General features: G+C 53.5%; 11 protein-coding genes across 11 annotated transcripts; 6 read left to right on the forward strand and 5 right to left on the reverse strand.

Annotated features, from left to right (window-relative positions):
- Position 1: 1 nt before the first annotated feature.
- On the forward strand, positions 2 to 1660 carry J7T55_011900 (uncharacterized protein; the record flags this gene model as incomplete). Its single annotated transcript, XM_053136732.1, has 3 exons — positions 2 to 556; positions 616 to 1539; positions 1619 to 1660. The coding sequence occupies 3 exons, from the start codon at positions 2 to 4 to the stop codon at positions 1658 to 1660; spliced, it is 1521 nt and encodes a 506-aa protein (XP_052999705.1).
- A 737-nt stretch (positions 1661 to 2397) lies between these two features.
- Positions 2398 to 3165, reverse strand: J7T55_011901 (uncharacterized protein; the record flags this gene model as incomplete). The annotated part of the gene is made up of 1 exon (XM_053136733.1): positions 2398 to 3165. One exon carries the CDS (start codon positions 3163 to 3165, stop codon positions 2398 to 2400), a length of 768 nt encoding a protein of 255 aa, XP_052999706.1.
- Positions 3166 to 4080: 915 nt separating this feature from the next.
- Positions 4081 to 4899, forward strand: J7T55_011902 (uncharacterized protein; the record flags this gene model as incomplete). Its single annotated transcript, XM_053136734.1, has 3 exons — positions 4081 to 4229; positions 4292 to 4500; positions 4673 to 4899. 3 exons carry the CDS (start codon positions 4081 to 4083, stop codon positions 4897 to 4899), a joined length of 585 nt encoding a protein of 194 aa, XP_052999707.1.
- A 363-nt stretch (positions 4900 to 5262) lies between these two features.
- On the reverse strand, positions 5263 to 6179 carry J7T55_011903 (uncharacterized protein; the record flags this gene model as incomplete). Its single annotated transcript, XM_053136735.1, has 2 exons — positions 5263 to 5701; positions 5869 to 6179. 2 exons carry the CDS (start codon positions 6177 to 6179, stop codon positions 5263 to 5265), a joined length of 750 nt encoding a protein of 249 aa, XP_052999708.1.
- Positions 6180 to 9065: 2886 nt separating this feature from the next.
- On the forward strand, positions 9066 to 11420 carry J7T55_011904 (member of major facilitator superfamily multidrug-resistance protein; the record flags this gene model as incomplete). Its single annotated transcript, XM_053136737.1, has 3 exons — positions 9066 to 9249; positions 9299 to 10007; positions 10061 to 11420. The coding sequence occupies 3 exons, from the start codon at positions 9066 to 9068 to the stop codon at positions 11418 to 11420; spliced, it is 2253 nt and encodes a 750-aa protein (XP_052999709.1).
- Positions 11421 to 12069: 649 nt separating this feature from the next.
- On the reverse strand, positions 12070 to 13557 carry J7T55_011905 (zinc finger protein 41-like; the record flags this gene model as incomplete). The annotated part of the gene is made up of 3 exons (XM_053136738.1): positions 12070 to 12831; positions 12930 to 13084; positions 13296 to 13557. 3 exons carry the CDS (start codon positions 13555 to 13557, stop codon positions 12070 to 12072), a joined length of 1179 nt encoding a protein of 392 aa, XP_052999710.1.
- Positions 13558 to 15934: 2377 nt separating this feature from the next.
- J7T55_011906 (uncharacterized protein) lies at positions 15935 to 17080 on the forward strand (the record flags this gene model as incomplete). The annotated part of the gene is made up of 3 exons (XM_053136739.1): positions 15935 to 16192; positions 16294 to 16626; positions 16796 to 17080. 3 exons carry the CDS (start codon positions 15935 to 15937, stop codon positions 17078 to 17080), a joined length of 876 nt encoding a protein of 291 aa, XP_052999711.1.
- A 487-nt stretch (positions 17081 to 17567) lies between these two features.
- On the reverse strand, positions 17568 to 18155 carry J7T55_011907 (60s ribosomal protein l37; the record flags this gene model as incomplete). The annotated part of the gene is made up of 4 exons (XM_053136740.1): positions 17568 to 17707; positions 17822 to 17893; positions 18023 to 18085; positions 18152 to 18155. 4 exons carry the CDS (start codon positions 18153 to 18155, stop codon positions 17568 to 17570), a joined length of 279 nt encoding a protein of 92 aa, XP_052999712.1.
- A 1220-nt stretch (positions 18156 to 19375) lies between these two features.
- On the reverse strand, positions 19376 to 21426 carry J7T55_011908 (rna recognition domain-containing protein; the record flags this gene model as incomplete). The annotated part of the gene is made up of 3 exons (XM_053136741.1): positions 19376 to 20645; positions 20736 to 21117; positions 21294 to 21426. The coding sequence occupies 3 exons, from the start codon at positions 21424 to 21426 to the stop codon at positions 19376 to 19378; spliced, it is 1785 nt and encodes a 594-aa protein (XP_052999713.1).
- A 1640-nt stretch (positions 21427 to 23066) lies between these two features.
- On the forward strand, positions 23067 to 23925 carry J7T55_011909 (complex i intermediate-associated protein 30; the record flags this gene model as incomplete). The annotated part of the gene is made up of 2 exons (XM_053136742.1): positions 23067 to 23142; positions 23207 to 23925. 2 exons carry the CDS (start codon positions 23067 to 23069, stop codon positions 23923 to 23925), a joined length of 795 nt encoding a protein of 264 aa, XP_052999714.1.
- A 791-nt stretch (positions 23926 to 24716) lies between these two features.
- Positions 24717 to 27108, forward strand: J7T55_011910 (uncharacterized protein; the record flags this gene model as incomplete). Its single annotated transcript, XM_053136743.1, has 4 exons — positions 24717 to 24778; positions 24854 to 25107; positions 25648 to 25992; positions 26057 to 27108. 4 exons carry the CDS (start codon positions 24717 to 24719, stop codon positions 27106 to 27108), a joined length of 1713 nt encoding a protein of 570 aa, XP_052999715.1.
- Between the last annotated feature and the right edge of the window lie 165 nt (positions 27109 to 27273).

The following is a 27273-nucleotide window of genomic DNA, read 5'->3' on the forward strand; positions in this document are numbered from 1 at the left end:
AATGAGGTTCCGACAAAGAAGAGCACCCCTGGGCCTTCTGCTCCTATCCTCCCTCGCCGCGACCAGCGCCCTAGCTTCGTCCTTGGAATCCGTGCCTCTCAACCCAGCCACGGGATCGTCATCAAAAATAGGAACCAAAGATGCGCCTGTGGACGGCAAGGATGGCAGACCTCACGAAGGTCCCTTCGTCGAGGTCGAGCACCTGACCTCCGGCAGTGATCTCAAGAAGTTGCCGCCTCTCGAAGGCCGGCCCGCCGACCCTACCATCATTGATGGTGTCAAGATACCACAGACCAATGACGGCGTTATGAACGATCCGGATCGGCACCAGGCTAAAGAGGGAACCACGGGCACGTCCGGCGGCGTAAGTGAGAAGGACCAGGTGCGCAAGGCGAAGGAGGGCGCAACTGGGGAGAAGGCCGAGAACAAGCCAGAGTCCCCGAAGGAGGCGCCTCCCCTGCCTCACAGTGAGCAGGAGAAGATACTGAGCAAAGAGGATGGCACCAAGGACAAGAGCAAGCCGGATGGCAAGACAGAGGACATCTCCGGCCTTGAGGTACGTTCGATTTACACTGGTGCTTGATACATTCGACCATGCTAACGCTGGCCATCTAGAAACCCTCAGACCTCCCTGGCAAAACCTCCGAACAAGCCCTTCCCTTACCTGACTCTGCGAACAAGAACCACCTCGATGTTTCTCCGTCAACCGGCAAGTCCTCGAGCAAGCTGCCCATCGAAGACCCCGACGGCATAATCCAGCCGCTCCATTCCTTCCTCCTCTCCTACACCATGATCCTCGTTTCCGAGATAGGCGACAAGACTTTCCTCGTGGCCGCGCTCATGGCCATGAAGCATGACCGCCTCGTGGTCTTCTCCGCTGCATTCAGCGCGCTCATTACTATGACCATTCTGTCCGCCGTGCTGGGTCACGCCGTACCCACGCTCATCCCTAAGAAGGTGACCAACTTCCTGGCCGCCGGGCTGTTCCTGGTGTTCGGCGCGCGCATGCTGAAGGAGGGCTTGGCCATGAGCCCGGACGAGGGTGTTTCTGCTGAGATGGCAGAGGTCGAGCTCGAACTCGAGGAGAAGGAGACTCTCGCGCGCAAGGCCGGCCGGAGGCGGTCGTCCATATCACCCTACGCGCTTGAGATGGGCTTGAACAGGACGCACACGCGCAAGTCCCGCTCCCAGTCAAGATTTCCCACGCCGCCACGCAGCCCGTCCGCCTCCCCCGAGAGAAGCCTCAGCCCCAGGAGAGGCGCCTTCGGGGCCGCCTTTGACGGCGCGAGCAACCTCTTCTCTCTGCTTCTGAGCCCCGCGTGGGTGCAAACGTTTGTCATGACTTTCTTGGGCGAGTGGGGCGACCGCAGCCAGATCGCGACTATCGCGATGGCGGCTGGTCAGGATTACTGGTGGGTGACGCTGGGCGCTGTGTTGGGTCACGCGTGCTGTACCGGTGTCGCCGTCATTGGTGGCCGTGCCATAGCTGGCAAGGTCTCGCTCAGAGTCGTCACCGTGGGAGGCGCTGTGGCATTTTTGGTGAGTTCCACTCCAGAATCAATCTCGAGGCATCCCCTCGATCATGTGTCACAACACAGATATACTAACCCGAGTTCAGATATTCGGTGTCATTTACCTAGTGGAAGCTCTGTGGGCCTAGGAGGACATCCTCCTCGGATAATATGCACATCAACGGCTTCCGACCATTGCGTTACGACTTACCTACCATGTAATTGGGCCGTGACTTTTCTTCACTGATCGTTCTCCTCTGGGCGGTACAGCAACTTGCAATATAGCAATGTTGCAGGCGCGGAGCATGTATACGGGCAGACCGGTTGGAAGGCAGCGTGGAATGTATTTTTTGAGGGGGGAATCGCATGGGCTGGAGTCAAGGGCAAATGACAGTAGCTTTGTTGTTACATTGTACAAGACAGCACAGGCAAAACGAGAAAAAGCGATGGGTACCAGGTCGGATTTGTGTCATTGGCAATGGTCTTGGGAACAACAGGATTATATATGGCTTTCCTGTATGAAATAGGACACTCCACCATTTAATGAAGGCGTATTTGATTATGTCACCCTCTCGATATCCTGTGCAACGTCTTCGTCACATTTAGGGTGTGATTCTCCTCCCCCTGAATATCCGGAAGCTTTGCACGGCCAGGTTCAGGTATATGCAGATCCCCAACAAGGGGGGGGGACAACCCCCCATGGGATAAACTTCTGTGGGATAATCTCTTGTGGGATAATCTCCTGTGGGCTGGGAGAACCTACTGGATATATTAACTTCCACCTCTACAGGCATATGACTTGCAGGCTACTTCGTGTATTCAGGATTACCAACGGTATGGACTAATTTGTAATTTAGATCTTGCTCCTGTTATACGCCCTTGAGTGCTACACCTCGTCACAATAGTCATTCACATGACTTACAGGTTGTTGACGCTTATGGTACTCTGGCTGCCTATAAGTCGTCTGGACTAGAGGCCCAAACTCCCCGACAGTCTTCTCCTTCCACGCATTCAAAGACGCCGCGCCATCATACACGTCCAAGCTGGTATAATACCGGGCACCAATCCTTTTAAGGATTTCACACTTCTCAGCCATAGTTCTAGCTAAATGTACCAGTGATGCCTCCGCAGGCACCAAGTTGTGCCTCTCGTCATTGCCGTACGTAGGCGTGTCAAACTCAGCCACCCAAAAGCCCCCCTCCGGTCCCGCCGGCTCTGGATAAGCTACACTCACCCACCTCCGTTCCCTGAGGGAGAGCGGTGGTTGCTGGCCAGCCTCAAGGGCACAGATAGCCAGATCATCATCATCAGCCACGCCAGCTACAAATCCGTGCCTTTGGCTGCTATCAAACCACTTAGCGCCGAGAAGCAGTAGTCGCTGGCAAAACGCGTCCTCGGCATCCTGGTCCGGATTACGCTGCATAGGCGGGTCCACAGGGTCAAGCCCGAGGAACTCAAAATCGAGTCCGTTCACATGTTCAAGCACAATAATGCCGCCGCGCGACGGCCATGCCCATATGTTTAGACGATTATCGAGACAGACGATCCGCTCAATTGGCTCAGGTTTCCTTCGGGGGGAGGGACAAATTGGACCCCGCCTTGGCCCTGAGCCCTTGGCAGAATTAGGGTCGTCGGGGCGTTTAGGAGTACGCATTGCACTGTTAGACGAGATGTGGATGTGACGGAGTATCTAAAAAAGAGGTATGGCATATATGCGGGTGTGTATTTCTAGGTACATAGGTGGGTGGGCTGTAGGGCACGCGGGATCTAGGGTCTCATTACTGTACTTATATCTAAGAGAACTCAAGCATCCTTCCTGACTGGCTCGTGTTGTTAGCTTTCGATAGTATCTCTATAGTGTCTTTATTATTTAGCCTATTCTCAGAGCAACCGACATGATGTTGTGTCGAGCTGCAGCTACTAATCCTCCAGGCAGATACGTTCGGGGTTGGCTGACAGCACGACCAACACGGCGACACAGACAGTCTCTCAACACGCATGGAATCTCCCGATACGCGACACAGGAAAAAGCATACCGCAGCGGATTACTAAGACCCACCTTGTCTGTGCGCCGGGCCTCCTCCATCGGGGGATCTTTTGTGAGACACATGGTTGGCTTCGTGAGATGGGACGACGTCCTCGTCTCCCCCCGGACCGGCCTCGTGCAACATCGACGAGCCGCCCTTGCTCCCGTAGGACTGTTTCACCAGCAGTATCGCACTCAACGTATTTCCCCAGGAGGAGATCAGAGGCACCAGGTATTATTCCGGCCGTGCTTGACTGTAACATCAGGGTTAGACAGCTGTCAGCAGACGCCAGTGGGACTCGCGCAAGCGAAAGTCGTTCCCACTTACACGTACACCAAGCGGCCGAACCCCGCGCCTGTCTTTCCCCGCTGTTCCCTTAGGTCCCTCCTATCTACTTGCTGTATCCTCTTCCGAGCTCCGGGGTCAATTTACGCGCTGTACATTCTTCTCCTGCCCCCCAGAGCCTTTTTCCCGCTTTCATTTGTTTAGAACCGCTGTCTGCCCGTAGTACTGAGGAAATATATACCTTATATCCAACCAAGATGTCTGAACTCTGGACCAAGCCATCAGGGAACTCGTCGGCCCTCTGGGCCAAGCCCACCTCCACGTTCGAGTCGCAGACCCATAACCCATCAGCCACACCTCTGTCCGAGGCCCAGACGCGGGTCCGCCACCCCGGAAGGCGATTTGCGTGAGTGACCGTTGTTGTCGTTGACCTTGGAGCTGTTCCCCGGGGTCAATGGTTTCCTCCAGGAAGCAGATTTCCCAAAGCGGGACATTGACCCCCGAGAACAAGCTCCGGTCAAACCCCGGCGAGGGCTGGCTGTCTTGGCTGACCCGGTTCTCGCGACGCAGGCAAATCGTGAAGCTGAAGCCCGAGTACTACGACAAGTACAAGGAGGTTCACGCGGCAGTCTGGCCCGAGGTGCTGAGGCAGATCAAGGCGTGCAACATCGTGGACTGTAGGTCTTGTGCTGAGTTGATAATCACCCGACCCGCGAGCCCGAGTCATCCGGGGGGGGACCAGGCGCAGGCCGGCCCACCCCTGGCTTCGACAGCCTTCCGGCTGCACGCACTGTTTTTGCTACGACCTTGTGGTGTGTGCCGGAATGACGGGCTGACAGTTTTCTTCAGACAGCATATTCCATGACTCCGACTCACACATCCTCTTTGCGACCTTCAAATACGTCGGATACGATTATGCCGGGGATATGGAGAGGATGCGGGAGAACCCCAAGGTGCGAGAGTGGTGGAAGATGACGGACGAGTTCCAGGAGTCGATGGTCCCCGGGGCCAAGAGCAGCGAGGACGGCGAGCCGTCGTGGTGGAAGCCCATCGAGGAGGTCTTCTACCAGGCTTAGGGAGTGGTGGCTTGCTTGCTTGCTTGCTTGCTGTCGCCTTTTTCTTGATGACCTTGAGCTGTTCCGGAAAGGAGGCTGGCTTGCTTAATTTGGGCTGCGGATACATCGCCCTAGGGATTCTCGCGGAATTGGGATCAGAAGACCTAGAAGGGGGCCTCAGGAGAGCACCAGGCTCAGATAATAGACGGCCCAAGACTTCCACTCGCTGAGGCCACGTTGTATTGGAACCACATCTGCGCGCAGCCCGCGACATCCTCGTCTCAGTCCTTCCGTGTCTGCAATCAGGGGCCGCTTTCCACATGTCGCACGGCATCACAACTTGGTTTCCCTCCCATGAGGCAATTATGCACCTCAAGCAGTCAATCAACCCTTGAAACTCCCAAAGAGCCCACCAAAGATAGACCCTCCTCCCCCGCCGCCTCCCCCTCCCCTCCCACCGTGGCGTCTAGCCTCAGTCCTGATCCACTCCTCCAGAAACCTCTTGTCCTTCAACCGATTGCCATCCGCGACCTTGGTCTCGACCTGAGCCTCGCCGGCGTCGAAGCTCATCAAGGTTGGCACGGAGCTGATCATGTAGTTGAGGCCCAGGCCCGCGCTCATCACGTCCGGCGCGTCAAACTCGACCTCGCAGTACCCGACGCCACCCTCAGCCTCGCCCACCCCGGATTCCACCAGGGACTTGATCAGGGGCGAGACCTGGTGGCACGTGGAGCACCAGCTGGTTGTCCACAGAGTCAGGAGGGGCCTCCGGGAGCTTGAGGAGGCGGCGATGTAGGTCCTGAACTGGTCTTCATTGCGGACGCTATGATCTGTCAGCCGGGATCATTCTACGTCCGGCGATGCTGCCTTGGGGGTGAGAGAGCAAGGATAGGCATGTGTCCAGGGACGGTGGGTGGCCGCTCGAGTGAGAGGGCGCCGCTGTCCAGATCGAGATGCACTTCCTCAGCACTGCAGCTGGGTGTGACTTACGATGAATAGACCCGGTTCCTAGATTGCTGCTGACTAGATGTTGTGGATGAGAAGCAGGCGCGTAGAGACGGTGCTGAGGCCGCCCTTGGTTTTGAGCTTAGAGCTGCTTTTGGTAGAACTTGAGTGCTGGCACTCGGCCGCGTGGCGGCTCTTGCCAGTAATGCGGGTGCCGTATGCATCGCAGGGCCTTTGCGAAATAATATGCCAATGCTGCAGATGGGCGCACTCTCGGTATCTGGATTGTGGTCCTTCAAGATCAATTGCGCATCGAGATTGGCTGTTGTCCCAATGCGCCGTGAGAACTTGAACATCAATATTGATATGACGTACAAGGCCAAGACCGCTACCCGAGCTTGGCGGGCGGCCTAGACAGGAAACTTGGTGCTGTGTAAGCGAGGCCCGGGAAGAATAAAGTGAAACCAGCTATATCAACGTTCTACTACGGTACCTCAGATCAGGTCTGTAAATGCAAGTTCACCATTGCCTTTGATATGAGCGATGCAAGCACTGTGATCGACTAGAACAGAGCGAGCAGGGAGGAAGAGGCTTCTTTGACGGCAATTTAGTCGACACCTGGAAGGGCCCAACCGAGCAGGAATGCATCAGATGCGGAGGCGACATTGAACCTTAGGGGTAGATTTCCCATCATTCCTTTCCTCAACATGAAGAATATGCAGAATGTAGGAGTGCAAGCGGGGAGCATCCTTTGCAGGCTGTCAACGCGATTCCATGATTGTACATCATGTCTTCATCGATAACATCTTTAACCGTCGAGCAAATCCCAGCCAGCTGCGCGGTTCCTGGACTAAACTTGACTAGAAGGTACCGGTATGGGCTGAAGAGGGCACGCGTACAGCGGCATCGTGGCGGTATGAGTTTGCTTGCATCGGTTACGTAGTAAAAGATTCCGTGTGGACCGTATGACTTTGATTAGAATGCAGAGTTGAGATTTCGTGACTGGGAGCGAGTCTCTGCATCTAGGTAGCCTAGCGCTTGAACTTGAAAGGGCTTGTATTTGTCGTGGAAGCAGTTGAACGAGACTGACATTGGCCCAGATACCGGGGATTATCTCACTCAAGATGAACCCACTGGAGGTTATCACATTAGAAGTTATCCTTTTTACTCGAGATCATCCCAATATAATAGACAAATTATATGTAGTGTTAATATCTATATAAAGAACTTTTTTCGAATTATCTCTCCACGTGCTTCTTTTAATGAGTTGCAAAGTGTAATAGGCCCTGTGTTGCCACAGCCATTGAGGGTGATGGGCAGCTCTGAAGTTGCATTTCTGGGTCTGACATTCGCAAATTGGCTTCTTGAGGTTCACTGAAGGGAAGCAAGCGCGGCTGAATTGCCCAGGCCTGGTAGCTATGAGTTCCAAAGCCAAGTGCTCTGCCCAGCTGCGACCGCGGCCATTAGTTGAACGTGAGCCCGTCGTTCTGTGGTCCGAGTTTGTGTCACGGTCTCGGGCTGGATGCTGGATTACTTTGGTTGGGTCCCGAAGTGCAGTACCTAGTCCAGGTAGAATATCCGAAGCCCGGCGGCGCCTCAAAACCTTGGAAGCGAACCTGATGTTGGTAAAGCTTGGCCCGCCACACCCGCGAGCTAAGCCTGGCTAAGCAGCCAAGGTGCCTTGACAGTCCGCTGGGCGCCCTGGAAGGGTGCCCATTCGGGCAATTCTCTCTCCTTCCTGCAGCGAGCTTTGCGTACTGCGTATTGCATGCAACAGGGGGTCCAGGACTTAGAGTCTTGATTCCCAGAGTATCTCGGAACCTTATAGATATTCTAACGACGAGGGCCTTGATGGCCTCGACCCTCGGTCAAGCAGCGAACACTCCACACTCGGGCTGCATGGACTGCATGGACTGCCTGGACCCTGGGGGCACAGTGCGTTTCGAAACGTCGATTTCGTCATATCTCAGGGTCGCATGGACTATACAAGATTCCTGGACAACCACCGAGGGCAGGTGACCAACGTGACGATGGATCACTGGATCATTCCGGCCCCCTGCCCAGAAGGCTGAGCATGTGAGATGGCTAGCTCATGCAGGCGCTCCATCAAGTCTGTCTGCTGTCTCACCCTCGACTCCATCCATTTCGGTGGTTTGGTGAGCTTTGACAAGAACACGGGCATTCTTCAGTGAGAACTCTGCGCATGGCGCGCTCTAGGAAGGATGATCCCAAGCATCCCCAGCATCCCAAGCGCCCTGGGCCCACTCAGGGCGCGTCAGCATCTCTCGTCTATGCCTTTGGCTTGACACAACGTACCATCCAAGATGTGCAAACAGGCGGTCTGTCGTATCGTGATGCACTGAGACTTTGTTATCTGACAGGCTTCGAAGATCGCAGCCCAACGGCCTCTTCTTTCTGACCATCTCCACCCCATCCCCATCTTCTTCCCCACAGTCCCTAGCTCTAGTCGCGCATATAGACATTTAGTTCCTTGGTCAGCCTCGTTGTCTCGAGCATTGTATTTAAGCGGCAGCGTTCGCGGCACTGCCCAGGTCTTCCCTGTGGTTTTCAGCCTGATTGATCGGTGACAGGTTCACGTGGCTTGCGACACCGTCAACGTGCTTCATCTCTTCTTAATCACCCGGACCTGCCATCCATCATCTTTTTTTTTATCCCGATATAGCACATTCCTTTCGTTCATCTATCCCAGAACCCCTTCCTTGGCTGATTCCTTCGCGCGTGCATGCAAAGGTGACGGAACCCCAACAGAAAGCCTTCAGGTCGAGGCCCGGCCCATGCGGTGGACCGTCTCCGCCACAAGGACGGATACTGTCCCCTGTCACTGTTGATGAGATACAGTACGGTACACCATATACAAATTTACCTGTGCCGCGCATATCTCGAAAACAACGTGCTCAGAGATAAGAAGACGTCCAACGAGCCCAAATCTTGCGTTGCTCTTGCCTTTTGCTCTTGCTCCTGCTCCTTCTCTAACTTTCTCCATGACGAGGAAGGACCAGGTCACGCACTCATCGCGAAGGAAGACTTTCCGTGCAGAGCATAACTGCCCTCCTTCCACCAACACCTAAAGGAACCATTTTTGAGTGTTGTAAGAGATTCCGGACCACGTCTTCAAGTACTTGGGCCGCCCACCTCATAAGGGATCACACAGGGTCACCGAAATTACACGAAATCGCCTAAGGGCCCCAGATTTCTCAGCACTTGGCCCAAGAATCCTCAACATGGCTCTTAAAGACGATAACCAACCTTCGCTAATGTCACGCTTGCCGTTTTTCAGCAAGCGGAAGGCTGAGGGTGACAATGTCTCTGCGAGGGGATCTAATGCGGAGGATGAGCGCACGTCTAACCAACCACCCAAGTGGAGCTTTGGAGTGATGAACGACAAATACACTATCGAAGTCCCAGGTGAGATTCAATCCCGAGACCGAGCCTGACCAAATCTAACTTGCAACAGGCTCTGTACTGCTGCTTGCGGATCACAGGAATGAGCCCCTAGGCCTTCGTAATGTGCCAGCCAGGACATCTCACTCCTCCATTCCCACCAGCACTCGTCAGGAGGCACCTTCACCCAGGGTTGACAAGCCCACGAACGACAAGAAGAAGACCTCGGATGGTAAGATCATCTTGGATCCCCAGCCAGAGGACGGACCGAACGATCCTCTGAACTGGCCCACATGGCGGAGGGACGCGGCCTTGCTCTCGATCGGTCTGTACTGCATGTTGGGCGGCGGGCAGACATCAATCCTGGCGGCTGGCTTCACCAACGTTGCCGAAGACTACGGAGTCCCCGTCGCCAAGGTCTCACTGACCACAGGTCTCTACATGATGGGTCTAGGCCTTGGCTCAGTCATTGCATCACCTACGGCCATCCTGTGGGGCAAGCGACCTGTATACCTCGTTAGCGCTGTGTTGTTCGTTATCACATCAGTTTGGTGCGCCTTATCACCCAACTACGCTTCCCTTGTGGTGGCGAGGATCTGCCAGGGGATTTCCGTGAGCCCTGTCGAGTGTCTGCCTTCCGCTACGGTCGCCGAAATCTTCTTTCTCCATGAGAGAGCGTTTCGACTTGGAATCTACACTCTGCTGCTCCTCGGCGGAAAGAACTTGATACCACTGGTCAGCGCAGCCATCATTCAGTCTCTCTCATGGCGCTGGGTCTTCTGGTATGTCTATTCAACTTCGGCCATTTCATCTATCTAGGCTAATGACGTGACAGGGTCGTCGCTCTAGTGGTCGCATTCTGCGGCGTACTTCTTTTCCTTTTTGTCCCTGAGAGCTTCTGGCTGCGTATGCCAACGAGGAAGCCATCTCGGCCCGGCCTCTTCCAGCGAATGTCATCGCGATATTTGAGTCGACACGAGCGAGTGCAGGCTGGGGAGGCTCTTGCATCACCCCAGGAGGAGAAGCCTCACAGGCCGCAGCCGCACAAAGACGTGCATTTCTCAACGGGATCTGAGACTGAGACAGTTGAAAGTCAGGACCAGGTCCCTGGAGGAGAGCACCATGTAATTTTTGCGCCTGCTGCAGAAACGGTTAACGACCATACTCTGGGCACGCCCGAATCGAAGCTATATCAGCACAAGAACGAGAAGCTCGACGTCCCGAGAGGGAAAAGCTCATCGGATGAGTCGCCACCTCATTCGGAAGAAGGCGTCAAGGAGATTCCTCCAAACAGCACCCCAGCCACTCCTGATCCCAAGTCCGAGCGACCTAGCAGGTCCTCATCCATCCGCAGCCGTCTTCCTTGGGCCCATCAGGACCCCGAGAAGCGGCAAAAGGAGCAGGCTGATCTCAATGCGTATTGTGAACACTGGCGTGAGCGCGAGGCCAAGTCTTTTGTTCAGCAACTCCGTCCATGGCACGGCCGACTCAACAACGACAGCTGGCTCAAGGTCATGATCCGGCCGTTCATCTTGTACTGCTACCCTGCAGTCCTCTGGTCCTCGGCAATCTACGCATGCTCTGTGGGCTGGCTGATTGTCGTCTCCGAGTCGGTGGCCGTCATTTTCCGCGAGAAGTACTATCACTTCAGCGCACTTAGCACAGGATTGATTTACATAAGCATGTTTGTGGGAGGGGTCCTCGGGACCGCTGTGGCTGGCAAAGTCTCTGATATATTTGTCAAGGCGATGGCGAGGCGCAACGGCGGCCTCTACGAGCCTGAGTTCCGACTGATCATGGCCTTGCCGATCGGTGTCTCGACCGTGATCGGCCTCATGGGCTTTGGCTGGAGCGCCGAGCTCCAGGATAGCTGGATTGTCCCTACTATATTCCTGGGTGTGATCTCCTTTGGTTGCTGCTTGGGCAGCACGACATCCATCACATTTTGCGTCGACAGCTACAGACAGTACGCGGGCGAGGCCCTCGTCACGTTGAATTTCACCAAGAACATCCTCCATGGGCTCGTCTTCAGCTTGTTCGTGACGGAGTGGATCGAGACCGACGGGGCCAAGTCCGTGTTCATCTGGCTGGGCGTCATACAGCTGATCGTGGTGGCGACGTCTTTGCCCTTATATATCTATGGCAAGAGGCTTCGGATGTGGACCACAAGGAACCATTGGGTCGAGAGGTTATAGATCAACTTCAAAACAGTGGACTTCTAGTCGCCATTGCCGGGGCTGAAATTGGGCTTGATTTTTTATGGCTACAAGGGAGCTATAAGCATGATATCCGCGTCTTTTGTCAGCATCACATAGATAGGAGTTGAGGTATCATCATCGCCCGCGGGGCTGGAGGTTTCGCTTTTATAGTTTGAATAAAGTATCCGGGAGCAAAGCCAAGTAAATTGTTTATGAAGTTTCGTTCATGTGAAGTACAGCAAGCAAATCTCTGTTTTCCTTTTCGTGCTAATTTCTGTCCTTACCGCCCGAGTCTGTTCCATGTTGGAACTCAATCGTATTCTTCCACGCGTGAGTCAAATGCAGCGACAACCTGGCAAATCTCCCTCAACATACGAGTGTCCACCTTGCTCATATGTGGCTTCAGATGAACATCTGGAAAAGCAAGTCCAAAAATGACTCCCAGTTGGTAACAAAAAATCCCCGGTAAAACCTTTTTCGCCAATAGTAATGCACTGTACCCCCGTTCTGGCAACTCCACCTGGTCTCCCACTAGATTCCGGAGTGCTGCAAGATCACAACCCGTAGACGACCATTCCTAGATGATTGAGTCCGACGAAATCCCAGCATTCCTCAGTATTTCGGCAATTTGATCCGGCAGCATCCCCTAGGTCTTGTCGGATTTGCCGTAGACTTTCCGGACGGAATTCTGTGATATCGGGTTCGCAGAACAAAGTGACCGAAGTTCCTCAACGTCCATACCCAGGTCCACACGAGTCGAAACAACCTCCTCGCCATTCATTCGTTCAATCGTAATATCCATGACAACATATCCCCCAGCCCAGCAGAACTCGGTATCTATTGCAAAGCTTTTGGATGCAATTTGGACGTCGTCCAATCCGTGTGCCAGCAAACGAAGTGCACTGTTGGCTTGAGAATCCACATAGATCACCTGTCGTTGCAGGAGTAAGGCAAACTCTTCGGCAGTCTTGATCGAGAAGTCCGACAGTGTGCCTGCTTCCGATTTCTCTTTGAGCGCTTTGGCGACCGAATCGACAGTTTTCTGGTGGTACTCGCAGCAGAAGACGTCCTTGACTGCCGGATTCTGACATGTTTTGGTGGCACTGCAGATCCCCTGAGCTTCTTTGTCTGCCAAAAGTCGCCGGATCTGGAGTCTTTTCTCGCGCAGCTCTGCAGCGTCCTCAGGAGTACCATGAATAGATTTGATGTGCGCGGCTTGGCTGGATTTGAGTGTAAACAAACGCCCACAGTCCGCACAAGGACATGGGTATCTTGTGCCAATGTGCACAGAGTTGACATGACCGTTCAAGCCGCCCGTCGTCGAGAAAATCCTCGGACAGTCATCATAGGGGCAGGGCAAACCGATCCCAGTATGCACGGATTCAATATGGTCGGCGAGACTGATGTTCTGTACGAATTGTCTCTCACAATCATTATAAGGGCAATGGTAGCGGATTCCTTGGTGTGCAACCCGGATGTGCCGGTTCAAGTGTGACTGTTGCGTACACTTGGTGTTGCAGTCGGAATAAGGGCAAAAATACCGTACTCCTTGGTGTGCGGATTGGACATGATAGGTGAGCTCAGTCGAGGTTTGGTACTTCTTGCTGCAGCCTGCATATTCGCAATGGTGATAGATTCCTTGGTGGTCAGCCCTGATATGCCTTTCCAACGTTGAATTGGTTGTGTACACCTTTTTGCATTCGCTAAATTGGCACATGAAGCTGACACCCAGATGAGAAGACTTCACATGATCGTCCAAGGCTGACTGCCTTTGATATTTCTTCTTGCAATCATCAAAATTGCAGGTGAAAAGGATTCCTTGGTGGGCGGCTCTGAAATGATTGTCGCAACTAGCTTTCATTGTGAACTCACGCTCGTAGCCTGAGTCTGGGCAGAGAAAGGTTCTCCCTTTATGAACGCGTTGTACGTGCGTGTAGAGACCGGAGGCGGCGCTGTACGACTTATCGCACTGTTCGTATTTGCAACGATGTTCTTTCCCTTCGTGTACGTCTCGAACGTGCCTGCTCAAGTCCCCTTTATGTGTATAGGTCTTGCCGCAAACATCACAAGCGTGAGTCGGTTTTGGTTTCTTGGAGCTCTCCGAAGCGGCGGGCGCTGGCCGCTTCGGAGGCATCGTGACGTTGGGAAAACCGACGTTCGAACGAGTGGTTTGGAAGGTCGACGGAAGAAGATTGCTAGGAACAGTGGTTTGAACGAGTGGCAATTGGGACGCTTAAAGGCTCTTTGGACGGCGTCTGAGTTGTGGAGGTGAAGGTTGAAGGTTGAAGGTTGAAAGGTTGAAAGGTTGAAAGGTTGAAAGGTTGAAAGGTTGAAAGGTTGCGGGACATCTGAGGAAGTGCTGCAGCAGTGGTCAGTCAGTGTCCTTGAACAATAGGAAGGAGCCAACCTACCCTTTAATTTCAAGGACTGTGGCTGGTCACACGCAGCAACTGCCTGACTGGCAACTGAGTAGGTCATCTACATCATAGACAGTGGAATTTTGGTAAAAATCGCCAGCACGCGCTGCCGAGTGTTGATCTGGCCCTACGTGGAAGTAGATTTGTGTGGTTAAGCCTGAGCCCGCTTTTTTTTTGTCTATTAGGTAGAGTAAGCTCCGTAAGAGGGAAGGGAGGAAGTTGCGGAATGTCGTAGGCTTCATGGCGTATGTGTCTGGGGAAGCCGGTATCGTATGTGTTTGGACAGGGTCCGAAGATCAAGGAATCAATTGAGGGGATCCGACAAGCTGGAAAACGTCGGGGCTGTTTGGCAGAGACGAAAACTCATATGCCGCAACTATCGATGATCGTTTAGCGTACGCACGCGTGTGATGGCATGCGTATACAGGGCCTCCAGCTTGATCAAGGCCAGTTGACGATGGGATTCGTGGGGTGAGCTGCTGATCGAATGTTTGGTGATGGTCACGTTGATAGTCCTGAGACCATTAGTGATCGATTCTCGACGTGGACGCGTCAAAAAGGATTCATCAGGTTTGTAGCTACCATGTAAGGGCACAGCAGGATTCAAAATCGCTCGTTCGGCAACCTTTTTGAGGGTAAATACAGCCAATTCAATTGATTGGGGGTGAAGTCGGTGTGTGTTTTGAGCACAGAAGGCAGGCTAAGGCTATGAAGGGGTGACATGCTTTAGTATCCATGTGCCTGATTAGCAGGCTACAAGAATGCTCTGATTATTTTAATCCAAGTGAATGCGTGCCTCAGGCACTTCCTCAATGTCAGGAATGCCTAACTGCCTGCTTCTGTCTCGTATCTCAGGAGACAAGAAGCACTCTTTAACTCAAGAGAAGGCCACCAGAGGTGCCTCCGTTAGATACTTCTCCTCCTACGGTCCACGAAATACTGTGATAGATTCACTTCCCACTTTCAACACACCATGGTATATGGGCCAGCGGAGCTCAACTAGACTCTTGACTTCATGGAGAGCCTCAAGTAACGAAGCCAAAGCAAATCAGCACAGTCAAGCATCATTTGCATCCCCATTTGAACCATTTCAGGCTCCATTTAAATCAATGTTTTGATCAAATCTCCGGGCTCCGCATGTGGACCGTCCGTTTGAATCTATTGGAGAAGTTTTAGGTGAACTTCAAGACCGTGGAATTCTAGTGGCCGTTACCGAGGCGGAAGGGTGTTTGGACATTGATATTGTATGACGACTACAAGGGCAAAATAAGCATGGTATCGGCGTCTTTTCATGAATCTTATAAAAGGGACTTAGGGTATCACTACCGCCTACGGGCTAGGTGAAAGGGTTCGCTCTCATGGTTTAAATATAGCATCTAGGAGCGAGGTTAGACAGACTATGCATGAGGTCTCATTTTGCCGTCTCGACTCTTTTACGGCCCACGGGGCTCCTGTGTGATAACCTCCCCAGAAGTATTCATTTAACGTAACCAATACTGGTCTCCAATACTACTATAACAGGGACATTGACAAGGCTGTCTATGTTGAAGGCTTGCTTGACCATATTTTTGGTTTCATGTGAATTTCTGCAGACTTCTAAGTACCAAACCGATGGGACAGCTAAGCGGCAGCATGAAAATAGAAACATGGCTACTGTACGAAGTTTTCCAATGTGTAGCAGTGAATATCAAGCAAAAGACTGCAAAATCCCCTCAAAAGAAACCTCCGCAGCGGAATGAGGTCTCTAAATTCAACGCAGGTAGTTGAAGATGTGAGCCCTGGAATGTACATGAGAGATGTCTTCCTATACATACAAGTCACTCGTCAGCAAGACTCCACAAGTAGTTCCAAGAGACCGTTGTAGAACTAAGAACAATATAGCAAGAGAGGCTACACTTCAAATTTCTTATTCCCATAAAAGTGTGGGAATTGCTTCCTTGATAGTTATTTTACAAAGGCTGTTGTGTCCCGGACCAGTTCTGCTCATTCCCCACAGTGCGACCGCCACGCTTAAGCTTGCTCACTTAAGAAATTTAAGCACAATCCCACGACCACGACGACCTAGACCGGCTAGACAGGAGCCAAAAAAGGAACATGGCATCTCAAATCCCGCCTCTGCTGGAGTCATACCTCTCCCTACCGTCTGAGACCTCCCAGATCGTCCTCACCGGCATCCTCGGCGCGAGCACCAACTGGCTGACCCTGCGGTACCTGTACAGCCTCCTCCGGCCCGCGGCCGCACCGCGGCGCGACGATGGCGACGCCCCCGCCGGGGGCGACGAGGACGTCAAGGTGCTGCTCGTGAGCTTCATGAGGGACTTCGCGTTCTGGAAGGAGGGCGCCGGACGGCTGGTGTGTTTTTCTCTTTCTCTCTCATGCCTCCCACTGCGTCCGGGCCTTTTTCTACATGCCACATGTGCGAGAATGGATTCATTAACACTGTGCGCTCGTAGGGTCTCAACCTCGACGCTCTGGCGGCGCGAGGCAAGTTCCTCTTCGTCGATGGGCTGAGCAGGCTGTACCTGGGCGGTGACGGGCCTGCTGTGCAGTCACAGTCTACCGGGCGCGGCCCAGGGCAGCCGGCGCAGCAGCAGCAAGTATACCTTGACAGCCCGCGCCTCACCGACGTCGCGAGGGCGCTGGGCGCGGCTGTCGAAAGGCTGCAGGCTGCTGGTGGCAAGGTCGTCTTGCTACTGGACCAGCCTGATTTGTTCCTTGCGGCTGCGTCGCCTGGGGACGGTGTCACGGGGACAGCGTGGAGGGAGGTAGTGCTTGGGCTACGAGAGGTGAGTTCTTTTACTGGTCTTGGGGCTTTTCTTGCGCTGCGGTACGGCTCAGGACAACGGACAGGAAAGCGTGTCGTCTGTCTGCCTGTCTACGAATGGGGCCTGGTAGCAGCATGTTGTTCGGAAGTTACATTTACATGTGCAGGAAATGCTAATTAGACGCAAACAGAAAGTTCACGCGACCCTTCTCACCTTGTCGGCGGACGAGCCACTGGTTTCTGCGCAGACTACGACACTGGAAAAGGAGCATGCCTCCTTCATTTTGTCCCTGGCGCACGAGGCTGAGGCTGTCATTAGCTTGAGGCTGTTGGACACCGGCACAGCCAAGGATGTCAGTGGGGTGGTCAGGATCACTGGAGGCGGAGGTAGCCTGGACCGGGTGATAGAGGAGCACGAGTATCTATACCACGTTGGCGGAGATGGAGTGGTGAAGGTATTCGAGCGTGGGCAGTAGTAACCTGATCACTGCAGTGGCAACAACAGACATCCGTCATCAACATCAGAAGCCTGAAATCCTCGTCCCGTCACACTGCTAAATCTTGGCTTGTCTCTCTGCATTCCACTGCGAGCATCGTATCTGAGGGTGTACATGTGCTGGAATCGTGGTTGTGAAGCTTGATCGGTTCCCGTCATTTCGCAAAACAGCCGTCCTCAATTGCCAGCGCGAACGCTGGCACGGTGATGGTTGCGACTCGCATAGCCTTGTATTCCAGCTACGTACGAATCTCGACTCCCCGAACGCATCAAAATGCCATATTTCTTATGACGACCTGTTAGACCGAAACCCTTGAATCTTGCCCGGAATCATGAAGCAAAGGAGAATGGTCCGATCCGTTCAGCATTGTGTGATTCCCCCTTCCCTAGACGCCATTTTGCTCATTTGACCGCATGTCTCCGAAACGTTGACTGACCCTCGTCGCGTTGCCGTAGTGGCTTGTCATTTATGCCTTCTGGGGACCGCGGGCGCCCTTGGGGGTGCCGGTCTGGAAGCCGTTCTTGAAGCGTCGGGAGATGGTGGACAGAGATCGCATGCGGCCGGTACCGGTTGTCTTTCTGCGCTTAGCCTTCTCAGACCAGTTGTCTGTGTGCCTCGTTGTCAGTATCCCGTTCTGGTTCTCCTTCTTTGCTTGGTCGCTGGTATCTCTCCGTCCCAGCGTTGGGCGGCGGTCCGCGCCAGGGTGGTTCGTTCACGTACACTTTCGGGTCTTAGCAGCGGGGAAGCCGCAAGAAGCGCAGGTGTGCTTCTGGATGTGCAGGGATCGGCGACCTGTTTGTCGACGAAGTGAGAAAGTCAGCCCTCTGTCGATGGGTCCCTCGTGCAGATAAATATTCGTCCTTTCTATCCCTTGCTCTTCCAATTGCCGTATCGGGTATCCGTTGGGTGTATGTTACTGACCACAGCGACGGCACAGAGTGTGCGTCTTGTTGTGACGCTTTCCGAAAGAGCTGGTTCCCTTCGCTGTTTGAGTTTGTCAGTTTCGCTGTCGTCGAGATGGATCGAAATCGTGGGGTAGGGTGGACGAACTCATTTTGCCGGTTTGTCTGGAGCGAAAATGTCAGTATTGAATTGATTGAAATGAACAAGGTTGTTTTGAGTCTTGCGAGGGTTTCACATACCGCTGTTGAGGAGTTAGGGGGACAAAGTGACGGTATTCTTCCTTGGGTCGTTGATGGAGACGCTTCGCTGCGGGATGGAGTACAAGAATTTGGTGTGCAAAAAACCCAGATCGCTCTGGGTCACGTGGATTTCGGGAAGGAGCAGTGGGCGAGCATGCGGCGGCACTAAGCCACCCCTGGACTAATCAGCTTCAACCGGACCCACTCATTTTCTGCACAGCATTAGGACGTCAGTCAGTCTTACTCCGCCAATAGAGGCAGAGGGCCCTGTAGGCAATCGACAACAGGTCAAAACGATGCTTCAGAGGACGCAGAAAAAGATCGCAGCTACCTAGACGAATACTACCCGACACATCTGTAGAAGGTTACCCTATCATAGGTTGTCCTATTACGGGTTATCCAATCACAGATTACCCTCTAGGAAGTTGTAGATTACCCTCCAGGAACTTATTCTACAGAAGCCACTGCTATTCACTGGTCAAGTCATCCCGCATATTTGGGATTCTTGTGAGCTGTACAGGGAGGGGTTCAGAGATTTCTTAAGCAAGCACGGTCGGCAACAAGCAAGGCACGAAAGTCACGATGCAGCCAGTGTGTTCCAGATCTTCGGATTCATCTGTGACAGAGCCAACTGGCAATGAGCTAGCTAAAAGCCACTTTTCCATCGGGCGGAAGTGTTCCAAACAAACCAAACAATCCTGTCTATCTGAACAACGTGAGGGTCAAAATCCAGGACGTCCCTGTCCACGTACCCGTCCCATCGACCAACACGAATAAATGTGGCGAAATGGATCTCCTGGCCCTCCAAGGGAAAGAACCGGTGAGGAAGTGTCACCCCAAAGGCCGACCCAAGAGAATCCAATGTGTCGGGTATTGCGTGATCAAGAACGACGGTCAGGCTCCATCATGCCCAACATCATGACAGACGGCGAGGCGAGGCTATCGCAGTCGACAGGACGGTCCCCTAGACGTGTGTCCCATGGCCGAAAAGTAGACTGCGTCAGCCTCGCGGGTATTAAAGATGTATTAGTAACAAAAGAACTTTTCAGATCGAACCCGGAACAACTGTTTGAAGGGAATGAATGCGTAAAGACATCTGGGATGACTGATGTCGACGCAGGGTGTGAAGACATTAGTCCTCCTGGTGACCATTGCCGTTGACATTGTTGGCGGCAACATGGCCATTGCGAGTGGGAGTCGACTGGCCCTTGGTGTCCTCAGTACGGTTGCCCGTCATGGGAGTGGGCGACTGGAACGCGTAGGGGCTCATGTAGAAGGGCGACGGATCGTAACCCATCATGCCAGGCCAATAGCTGTGGTAGTACGTCCAAGGGCTGGACATCTGAGGGGTCGTCTGAGGCGTCATAGGCATGCCTGAAGCGCCTGGCTGAGAGCCATAACCGGCTGCGTAATGTTGCTGCGCGTAAGGCGAGTTTGGCATGCCATAGCCCCATCCGCCGTACATGGGAGGAGGAACAGGCGCAGGAGACATTTCAGTCGAAGTAGCGTTCGGGCGAGTCGGGGTGCTGACAATCTGTACAACAGGAGACTTGGGTGGTCCGCGGGCAATGGGTGAATCATCTGGCTGGCGAATTAAGAGCTGAGACCGAGAATGACGAGGGGTAGGTCCGCGCTCTTTGACAGACTTGCGCTCAACTCGGATAACGGCTCCCTTGAGCACGCTGCCGTGAAACTTGCTGATTGCGAGCTCGGGCATGTCCGGCTGAGAGTACTCAATGAATGCCATAGTTCGCACCATACCAGAGTTGCTCGGCTTCTGGATGATATTGACCTTGAGAACCTCTCCAGCCGTTGCGAATAGATCCTCAAGATCGCCCTGGGTCACATGAGCTGGCAAGTCTCCAACGAACGCGGAGCGACGGTCCCGCTCGCACGCTGCAAGGAAAGCCTCATCGCCGCTGTCGCGAGTGGCCACGCAATTCTTCTTTAAATCGAAAGCAGTCACTGTGTAGACAGGATCGTGGCGGAACGCCGTGTGAAGGTCTCGAGTGGCATCGAACATAGAGAACTCGACCAAAACTGTAGGCGGAAATCCCAGGGGCTCTCGGAGCTGAGGGGAGAGAATCTCACACTTGCTCAGTGAGCCGTAAGGTAGTAGGGTGTTCGTAACCTCGTCGACGGTGATGGGCGCACCCGACTTCTTCTGGACGATGAAGGTGCGGTTGGCCTTGACCATCTCGGTACGGCATGGGCGACCGTAGATGATTGCGCCCTTGCCACTCTCTAGGGCACTTCGCGCCTCCTCATCCGACGTGAACTGGACAAAGGCGAAGGGCATGTGATGAGAGTCGCGGCGAATCTTGACCCAACACTTTCCATACTTATTGAACTCCCCGTAGATGGCCGCCTCGAGTGCAGTGTCATCCCTGGGCTCAGGAAGACTACAGAGTAGTGTCAGCCAGAATGAACAGCAGAGGATAGAACGGAGTTGTAATTACTTCGCGACGAAAACACAGGCAGTAGGAGGATACAGATTCTGGGCATCTACACCATTGATCTGGTGACGGGTGTTTAGGTTTGATGCGCGCGTTCGGAGAGTATGGTCCTCGTTGGCCAAGGCGACATCAAGACACTGCATTTTGCCCGTCATAATGGAGCGCTCCGAGCGACGCTCCCTCAGCGTCTTGGCAGGCGAAGAGACGAACACATCGTCACGATCATCTGCGCGGACGCGACAAGTAGGAGACCTAGATATGGTGAGCTGACGAAGTCTCAAGGGAATCAACGAAGTAACCCACTCATTTCCTGCGGTACGAACCACCTGGGCAGAACGAGAGCTTCCAATACCATGTCGAGCATGAGGAGGGGTGTATTTAGGCGAGTCACAGATCGACAAAGTGTCGAGACGAGCGCCTAAAGAGTTTGTCAGTGATATTTGCTTTAAGCTACAACCAAAAGCCAGGCAGAGGCATAGTTGCAGCCTTGGGGGAAAGTCGTGAAGCGGTAAGCGCGTGTTTTCTTCTGACGACAAGACGGATTGTGCAAGATGCAGCAGTTATCACAGGAGTATTCAATTGGAAGAAACTTACCACCAACGTCGCTGTCGCCAGCTGAAGACATCTCGCTAGGAGAGGGCGCGCGGTCAGAGCCAGTGAGCGTGGCACCCTTGTTGTGCTTGAATCGCTCTGGAGAGGGCTCGCAAGACCTGCTGAGTGATGCCATCGTTGTTGAATACGATCGTCGTAGTCGCTGCGATGGCTGATGATTTGTGTGAAAGAAAGTTGGGGACGGTTTAAGGTTGAAGGTGTGAAAAGATGAGTCAAACCCAAGAACGAACTTCAGAAATGCGAGGCCCTCAAGCGACCCCAAAAGGAACGTGTTGTGACGAAGTCAGTCACGCAAAAGTCAATGTGGTAAAAGATGATGGTGGATTAATGATGATCGAAGGTGGCACGCAACGGACCAGTGACTCGATGGTAGGAGGATCGGTTGAAAGGGACGACACCAACAGAGAAATGCTGATTAAAGATGAAAGCCTGTAGGAGGATGGAAACGCAGTGCCTCTGAACCTGTGCTTTTGGGAAGAAGGGGTCAATGAAGTAAAGGGTGGTGGGTAGCCTAGGATACTGTGGTTGGAAAGTGGTCGGTCGCGTTCAAAACGGGATGTGCTTCGGCGTCACTGTCTCTGGAAAGCAGCCCTCTTTCCTGCGCAGCCAATTTTGCAGTCCCTTCTCAGCACGTAATCAACCCTCTACTGATTATCCAGTATGACAGCTTCCCGATGTCCACTGGCACGCTCAACCCACGTGTTCGATATGCTCAACCCGCGAAGCTGTCCATAATGGAAGCACGATTTTCATGCGCAAGCTACCCTGGTTCATAAGGTCTGATTCCTTCAAGTGTGATCTCGCATGCCGTAACTATTGCCAGGCTTAACACCTTCTCTCCCCTTGGGTATGCTGCCCCTATTTCATGTCCTTCCTCGCAGCGTAATTAGGTAGGAAACCCACTAATCTGCCTCCGATGTTCCAATGCTGGATCCAGCAGCAATGCGATTGCTTCATGAGGCCGTCTCCTAAAACCAGTGCATAGCGAAAGGCTCAATCTTTGATAAAGCAATGGTCAAAATCCTCCTACCAATCGATACAAGGTGCCTGCTCTACCAGCAAGTTTCTGGTGCTTGCAACTCTTTTCATTATGGGCCAAATTCCCTTGACTCTTCGACCGTGGCACTTGCCAATGTGTGAAAGACATGAAAAAATGAAGACCTCCTTCTTTAGAAGACGTCAAGCCATAAATCTGACGATGCTCTTCGAGTTTTCAGCATCTCAGCGTACCAACGCCGCAGACTGTCCTGTCACTTGACCGGAGCTGACGGCACTATCTCCAAAGAGCTCAGGCGTGCCAGGAAGACCAGGTCACTCGACATATGAGTCTTGACACTCAGCACATCATCCCGTCCGCACTGGAATTGATACAAGGCATGCTTTTCATGACAAAGCGAACATAAGCCATTAAATACAAGATATTAGAGACGGCAGGATGACTTTTGGAGCCTCCTGTCCAAGCTTGGGACATGTTGTAGTACCGACTCGGCGGAGTAGTGCAAGCACGTCTGTCAGACTTGTCGTCTAGAGCTATGCATTACTTATGTAATCAGGCTCGAGCTCCAGAGCTCCCGAAAATGACGTCCTCAACGTGGGCGTGCTCTTCCGACACAGGAGCTCACCCAACCTACGCTTTTGCAAGCCTCGCTCTGCAATTTGTTTTTGTTGTTACACCTAGCATGGGATAGCTCTCTGAGCCACGAGGCTCTCGCAGTTCAATCCCCTTTCGATTCATAGCCAGGTTAATCAGCAAAGATGAGGGCCACGCCTCGCCTGTCAAAGGGTTTCTTCGGCCGCAGTGTGGACGAGCTCAAGAGATTCACGAGCATCGGTATTGCCCCCCGCCCCCAAAGTGCACGAAGCAGCCAATGGTTCTGACAGTTATTATTGCCCAGCACTCAACCTCGAGGCTGTCAAGGGCCCAGCTGGACCTCTCGAATTGCATTCCTTCCGCGCTCAGGAGTCCATGCAGGCATGCAAGCTCATGTCAGATGCGGACCTCGGCGGTTTCTCAAAAGCACATTTTGAATGGATTCCTCCACAATCAGCATCGAGCTCTTTGACAAAAGCAGATAATCCCAATGCACACGCCAGATTCCACGGCTCCATATCAACCCAACTACCAAAGGACATTCCGAACGTTGAGAGATCCGGTTATGCAGCATGGAGGACGCTGGACAGGCCGCCAACACTATTTGGCAAGAGCTTATGGGACATCGACCCATACGCATACCTTGCGCTGAGGATCAAGTCTGATGGCCGAAGCTACCTGGTCAATGTACAGACCGAGTCCATTGTGCCGACAGATATACATCAGCACCGTCTGTTCAGCAGGCGACCCGGGCAGTGGGAGACCGTACTGATCAAGTGGAATGACTTCGTGAGGACGAATCACGGTTACGTTGTCGAGCCTCAGACTGAGATGCTGCGGCAGAAGGTTCGCACCATCGGTATCGGGCTTACGGACAGGATACCTGGGCCCTTTGACTTGTCTATCGAGCGGATATGGGCTACCAACGATCCGAATGAGGCGGCTAATGTTGAAAACCATTCCCCGAATAAGGGTGCATTGAAGAACAAGCACGGCAAAAACGTCGCCTGGGTCACAGAGTGAGCCGAGGGCCGAGCTAAGGGCCGCGAGGAGAGATCGAGCCCAAACAAGCCATTCTCATTGGAAGTGAGGACGCGCCAGAGACAAGATGCTCACGGAAGGAGACATGTGATGGGGCGCAGGAGGACTTGTCAAGGAGATTTGGTTTGAAAGAAACCGCACTACGACGCGCCGTTGTGCCAAGGCATCACAACGGCTTCATGGAGCAATCCAGTTGCATGCCGAGTTTATTCGTGAATAAGGATTTTGGCCATTACATCCGTGCGGGTAGCCTCTGGCGGACGGGATGAACATTCACAAGCTGGGGTTGTTGAGGCGCAATGCCAATACTTGCAGATATCAAACAGGCATACTCCCACACCTGTGTAATAAATCAACGTCAAACTTGGGAGAACCTGACCGCAATTGCTACCGCGCTCGACTTTACTGCTTTGCTTGCCTTTACGTACATAGTGGCATCCATGGACTATTGAGAGACTTGTCCACAGGCCAATCAGCATTCCGTATCCTGGACCTGAACTCCGTAGCGGGAGATTAGCCCCCCACACCACGCCGATACCCGCTGAGAGCAGAGGCGATTCAAGCTGGGCAACACGCCATACGAGGCAAATTTTCATCGTGTAGTGAGTGCCCTGCACACCATGGTCATTGATATATAGCGCACACGACCATCAGATTCGTCCCTCACCTGAGAAGAGCACCTCTATTCCCGCCTCTTCCTGGCATTCTTCTTGACTCTTCCTCGAGCGTTGTGATAGACTTAGAGCATCCCGATCAACGGACTTACACGAATCATGGGTCAACCGTCCTTCCAGGCGTCAAACGCCATAGTCTATCTGACTTACGGTGCCTTCCTGTAAGTTGTAGCTATGAAGCAGGCATCGACACATATGTATAGCCGTAGCAGACTGTGACTGACTGTACTGCGCAGTATTCTGGGAACAGCTCTAGCATGGAGGTTCCGAAAGGACTCCAAGGGCGAGTTCCTTTCTGGCAACAGAACTCGGACCGGTCAGGAAAACAACCCCAAGGGAAAGGATTGGAGTCGAAAGAGACGAAGCTTGTCGCAAACAAGGCTTCTCCTTGACCCCCAATTCTCTACCATTGTCCTTACTGCCCCTGCGGCCTCAACATCTGCTAACCCCTTGACAGCGCTTCCGATCGCTCTGAACTTCATCGCCTCTGGTCAGTGAGATAACGCGAGAAATCGCTCACCACCTAGGAATCAGAGCGGTAGCAGACAAAAGCATTATTTTGAGCACGAGAAAATCGAGGCATCTTTCCGGATGGTCACCACCACGAGGTGGCCTTCAGCGGCCATGCTGGGGCCATACGAGTAGTTGCGAAACTGGCGATAGGTTCGTATCCAACATTTACAGTTGTCTCTGCCCTCTCAAGCATTGCTCGAAGCACCCTTGTCACTGTGGGGTACTCATAAGGAGACTCCGAATGGGTTTACTTTGAGCATTGTCTTGTCAGGACAGAGATTGCGGCTCACTACGGGCGCCGATTTGAAGCGAGTGTGCCCTCCGCAATCCAACCTCTCCCTCGCCATCAGCGGAGGGGAGATCGCGGGGGCGTCGTGGAAATGAAGCTGAGATTGTACCGTAATTACTCGATCAAGTTAATGCTTGCGTGGGAAACGTGCTGCCGCTCCGGTTTAAAAACCTGCCCCCCCCCCCCAATGCCCCCTTCCAACCCCCATTACCCTACTGACCGACCTAGGTCTCGGATCTGGCATCCTATTCTCCTACCCGGAGCTTGCCACCATCGCCGGCGTGCAAGGCGTGATCACCTACGCCCTGATGTCCGCCCTGCCCTTGCTGATCTTCGCTGCGCTGGGGCCCATCATCCGCCGAAAGTGTCCTGAAGGTTTCGTCCTCACGGAGTGGACGCGCCAGCGATATGGTGTCATCACCGCTCTGTGGTTGAGTTTCCTGACTCTGGTGACCATGTTTTTGTACATGGTCTCCGAGCTTTCAGCAATTGGCCAGGTCGTCAGTACCTTGACAGGACTGGACTCGCTTCCTGTGCTCATTGTGGAATGTGTGGTCACCACTATCTACACCTGTGAGTTGTCTTGTTGAAGTACCAAGTTGTAGTGGGTTTTACGATCTGACACTGCCTCTTACAGCTCTCGGCGGCTTCAAAGTCTCTTTCATTACCGACAACATCCAAGGAGCTATGGTGCTGGGTCTCATCTTAATTGCAACTATCACCATTGGTGCGCGGACGGATATCAAGCCAGGCCTCGTTGAAAGCTCCGGTCTTCTCGAGCCAAGCCTCCTCGGCTGGCAACTCCTGTACATCTTCCCGATCGCCATCCTCACCAACGACTTTTTCCTCTCCAACTTCTGGCTGCGGACCTTCGCCTCCAAGACCGACAAGGACCTCTGGATCGGTGTCAGCATTGCAGTCGTCTGTGTGCTCATCATCCTGACGCTCGTTGGCATGACGGGCTGCATCGCAGCCTGGTCAGGCGCCTGGCCCGGTGACCCAGCGCAGGACGGTAGTGTGGCCTTCTTCCTCTTGCTGGAGCAGCTGCCCAGCTGGGTCATTGGAATCGTGCTCGTTATGGCGGTGTCGCTGTCCACCGCGTCCTTCGACTCGCTACAGTCCGCCATGGTCTCGTCCGCCGCCAATGACCTGTTCCGCAACAAGCTGAACATTTGGTTCATCCGCCTGGCCGTGGTCCTGCTCATGATCCCCACCATCGTCATCGCCCTGAGGGCTATCTCCATCCTGCAGATCTACCTGATCACGGACCTTCTCTCCGCTTCGACCATCCCCGTCCTTATCCTCGGCCTCAACGACAGGGTGTACTGGTGGCGCGGCTTCGAGGTCGTCGTCGGCGGCCTGGGTGGCATCCTCAGCGTGTTCATCTTCGGCACCATCTACTACGGCGACGCCCTGGCTGGCGCACAGCTCATCCTCTTGGAGCAGGGTCTGTATGGGAGCGACTGGGCAGCGTTCGGCGCGTTTGTGGCTGCTCCCGTGGGCGGATTGCTCTTTGGCTTTGCAGCTTGCGCGCTGAGGCTCACCTTCCAATTCTTCTGGGCCAAGAAGAATGGCACACGCTTTACGGGGTTCGATCGACCTGCTGTCATGGATGATGACTCTGCGACAGAGGTGGTGGTCCAACGCGAGGAGGTCCCGGTGTCCAAGCATGCTGGAAAGTTCTTTTGAACCCCCTGTACCTAGTTGTTGGGAGCGGGTTTGTAGTGTCTCGTGTGTGGGACTTGGGGCGTGAGTCTTTGGGAGAAAGGTTCATGAGTTGTGATGTGGCGGTCGGCGGAAGCAGTCTTGAGAGTACAGTCGCATTGTGGCGAGAGGTCATCTTCGTATGGATCT

Source organism: Diaporthe amygdali, assembly GCF_026229845.1.
Source record: "Diaporthe amygdali strain CAA958 chromosome Unknown NODE_2_length_3802984_cov_64_841326, whole genome shotgun sequence".
In the NCBI taxonomy this organism is placed as follows: domain Eukaryota; kingdom Fungi; phylum Ascomycota; class Sordariomycetes; order Diaporthales; family Diaporthaceae; genus Diaporthe; species Diaporthe amygdali.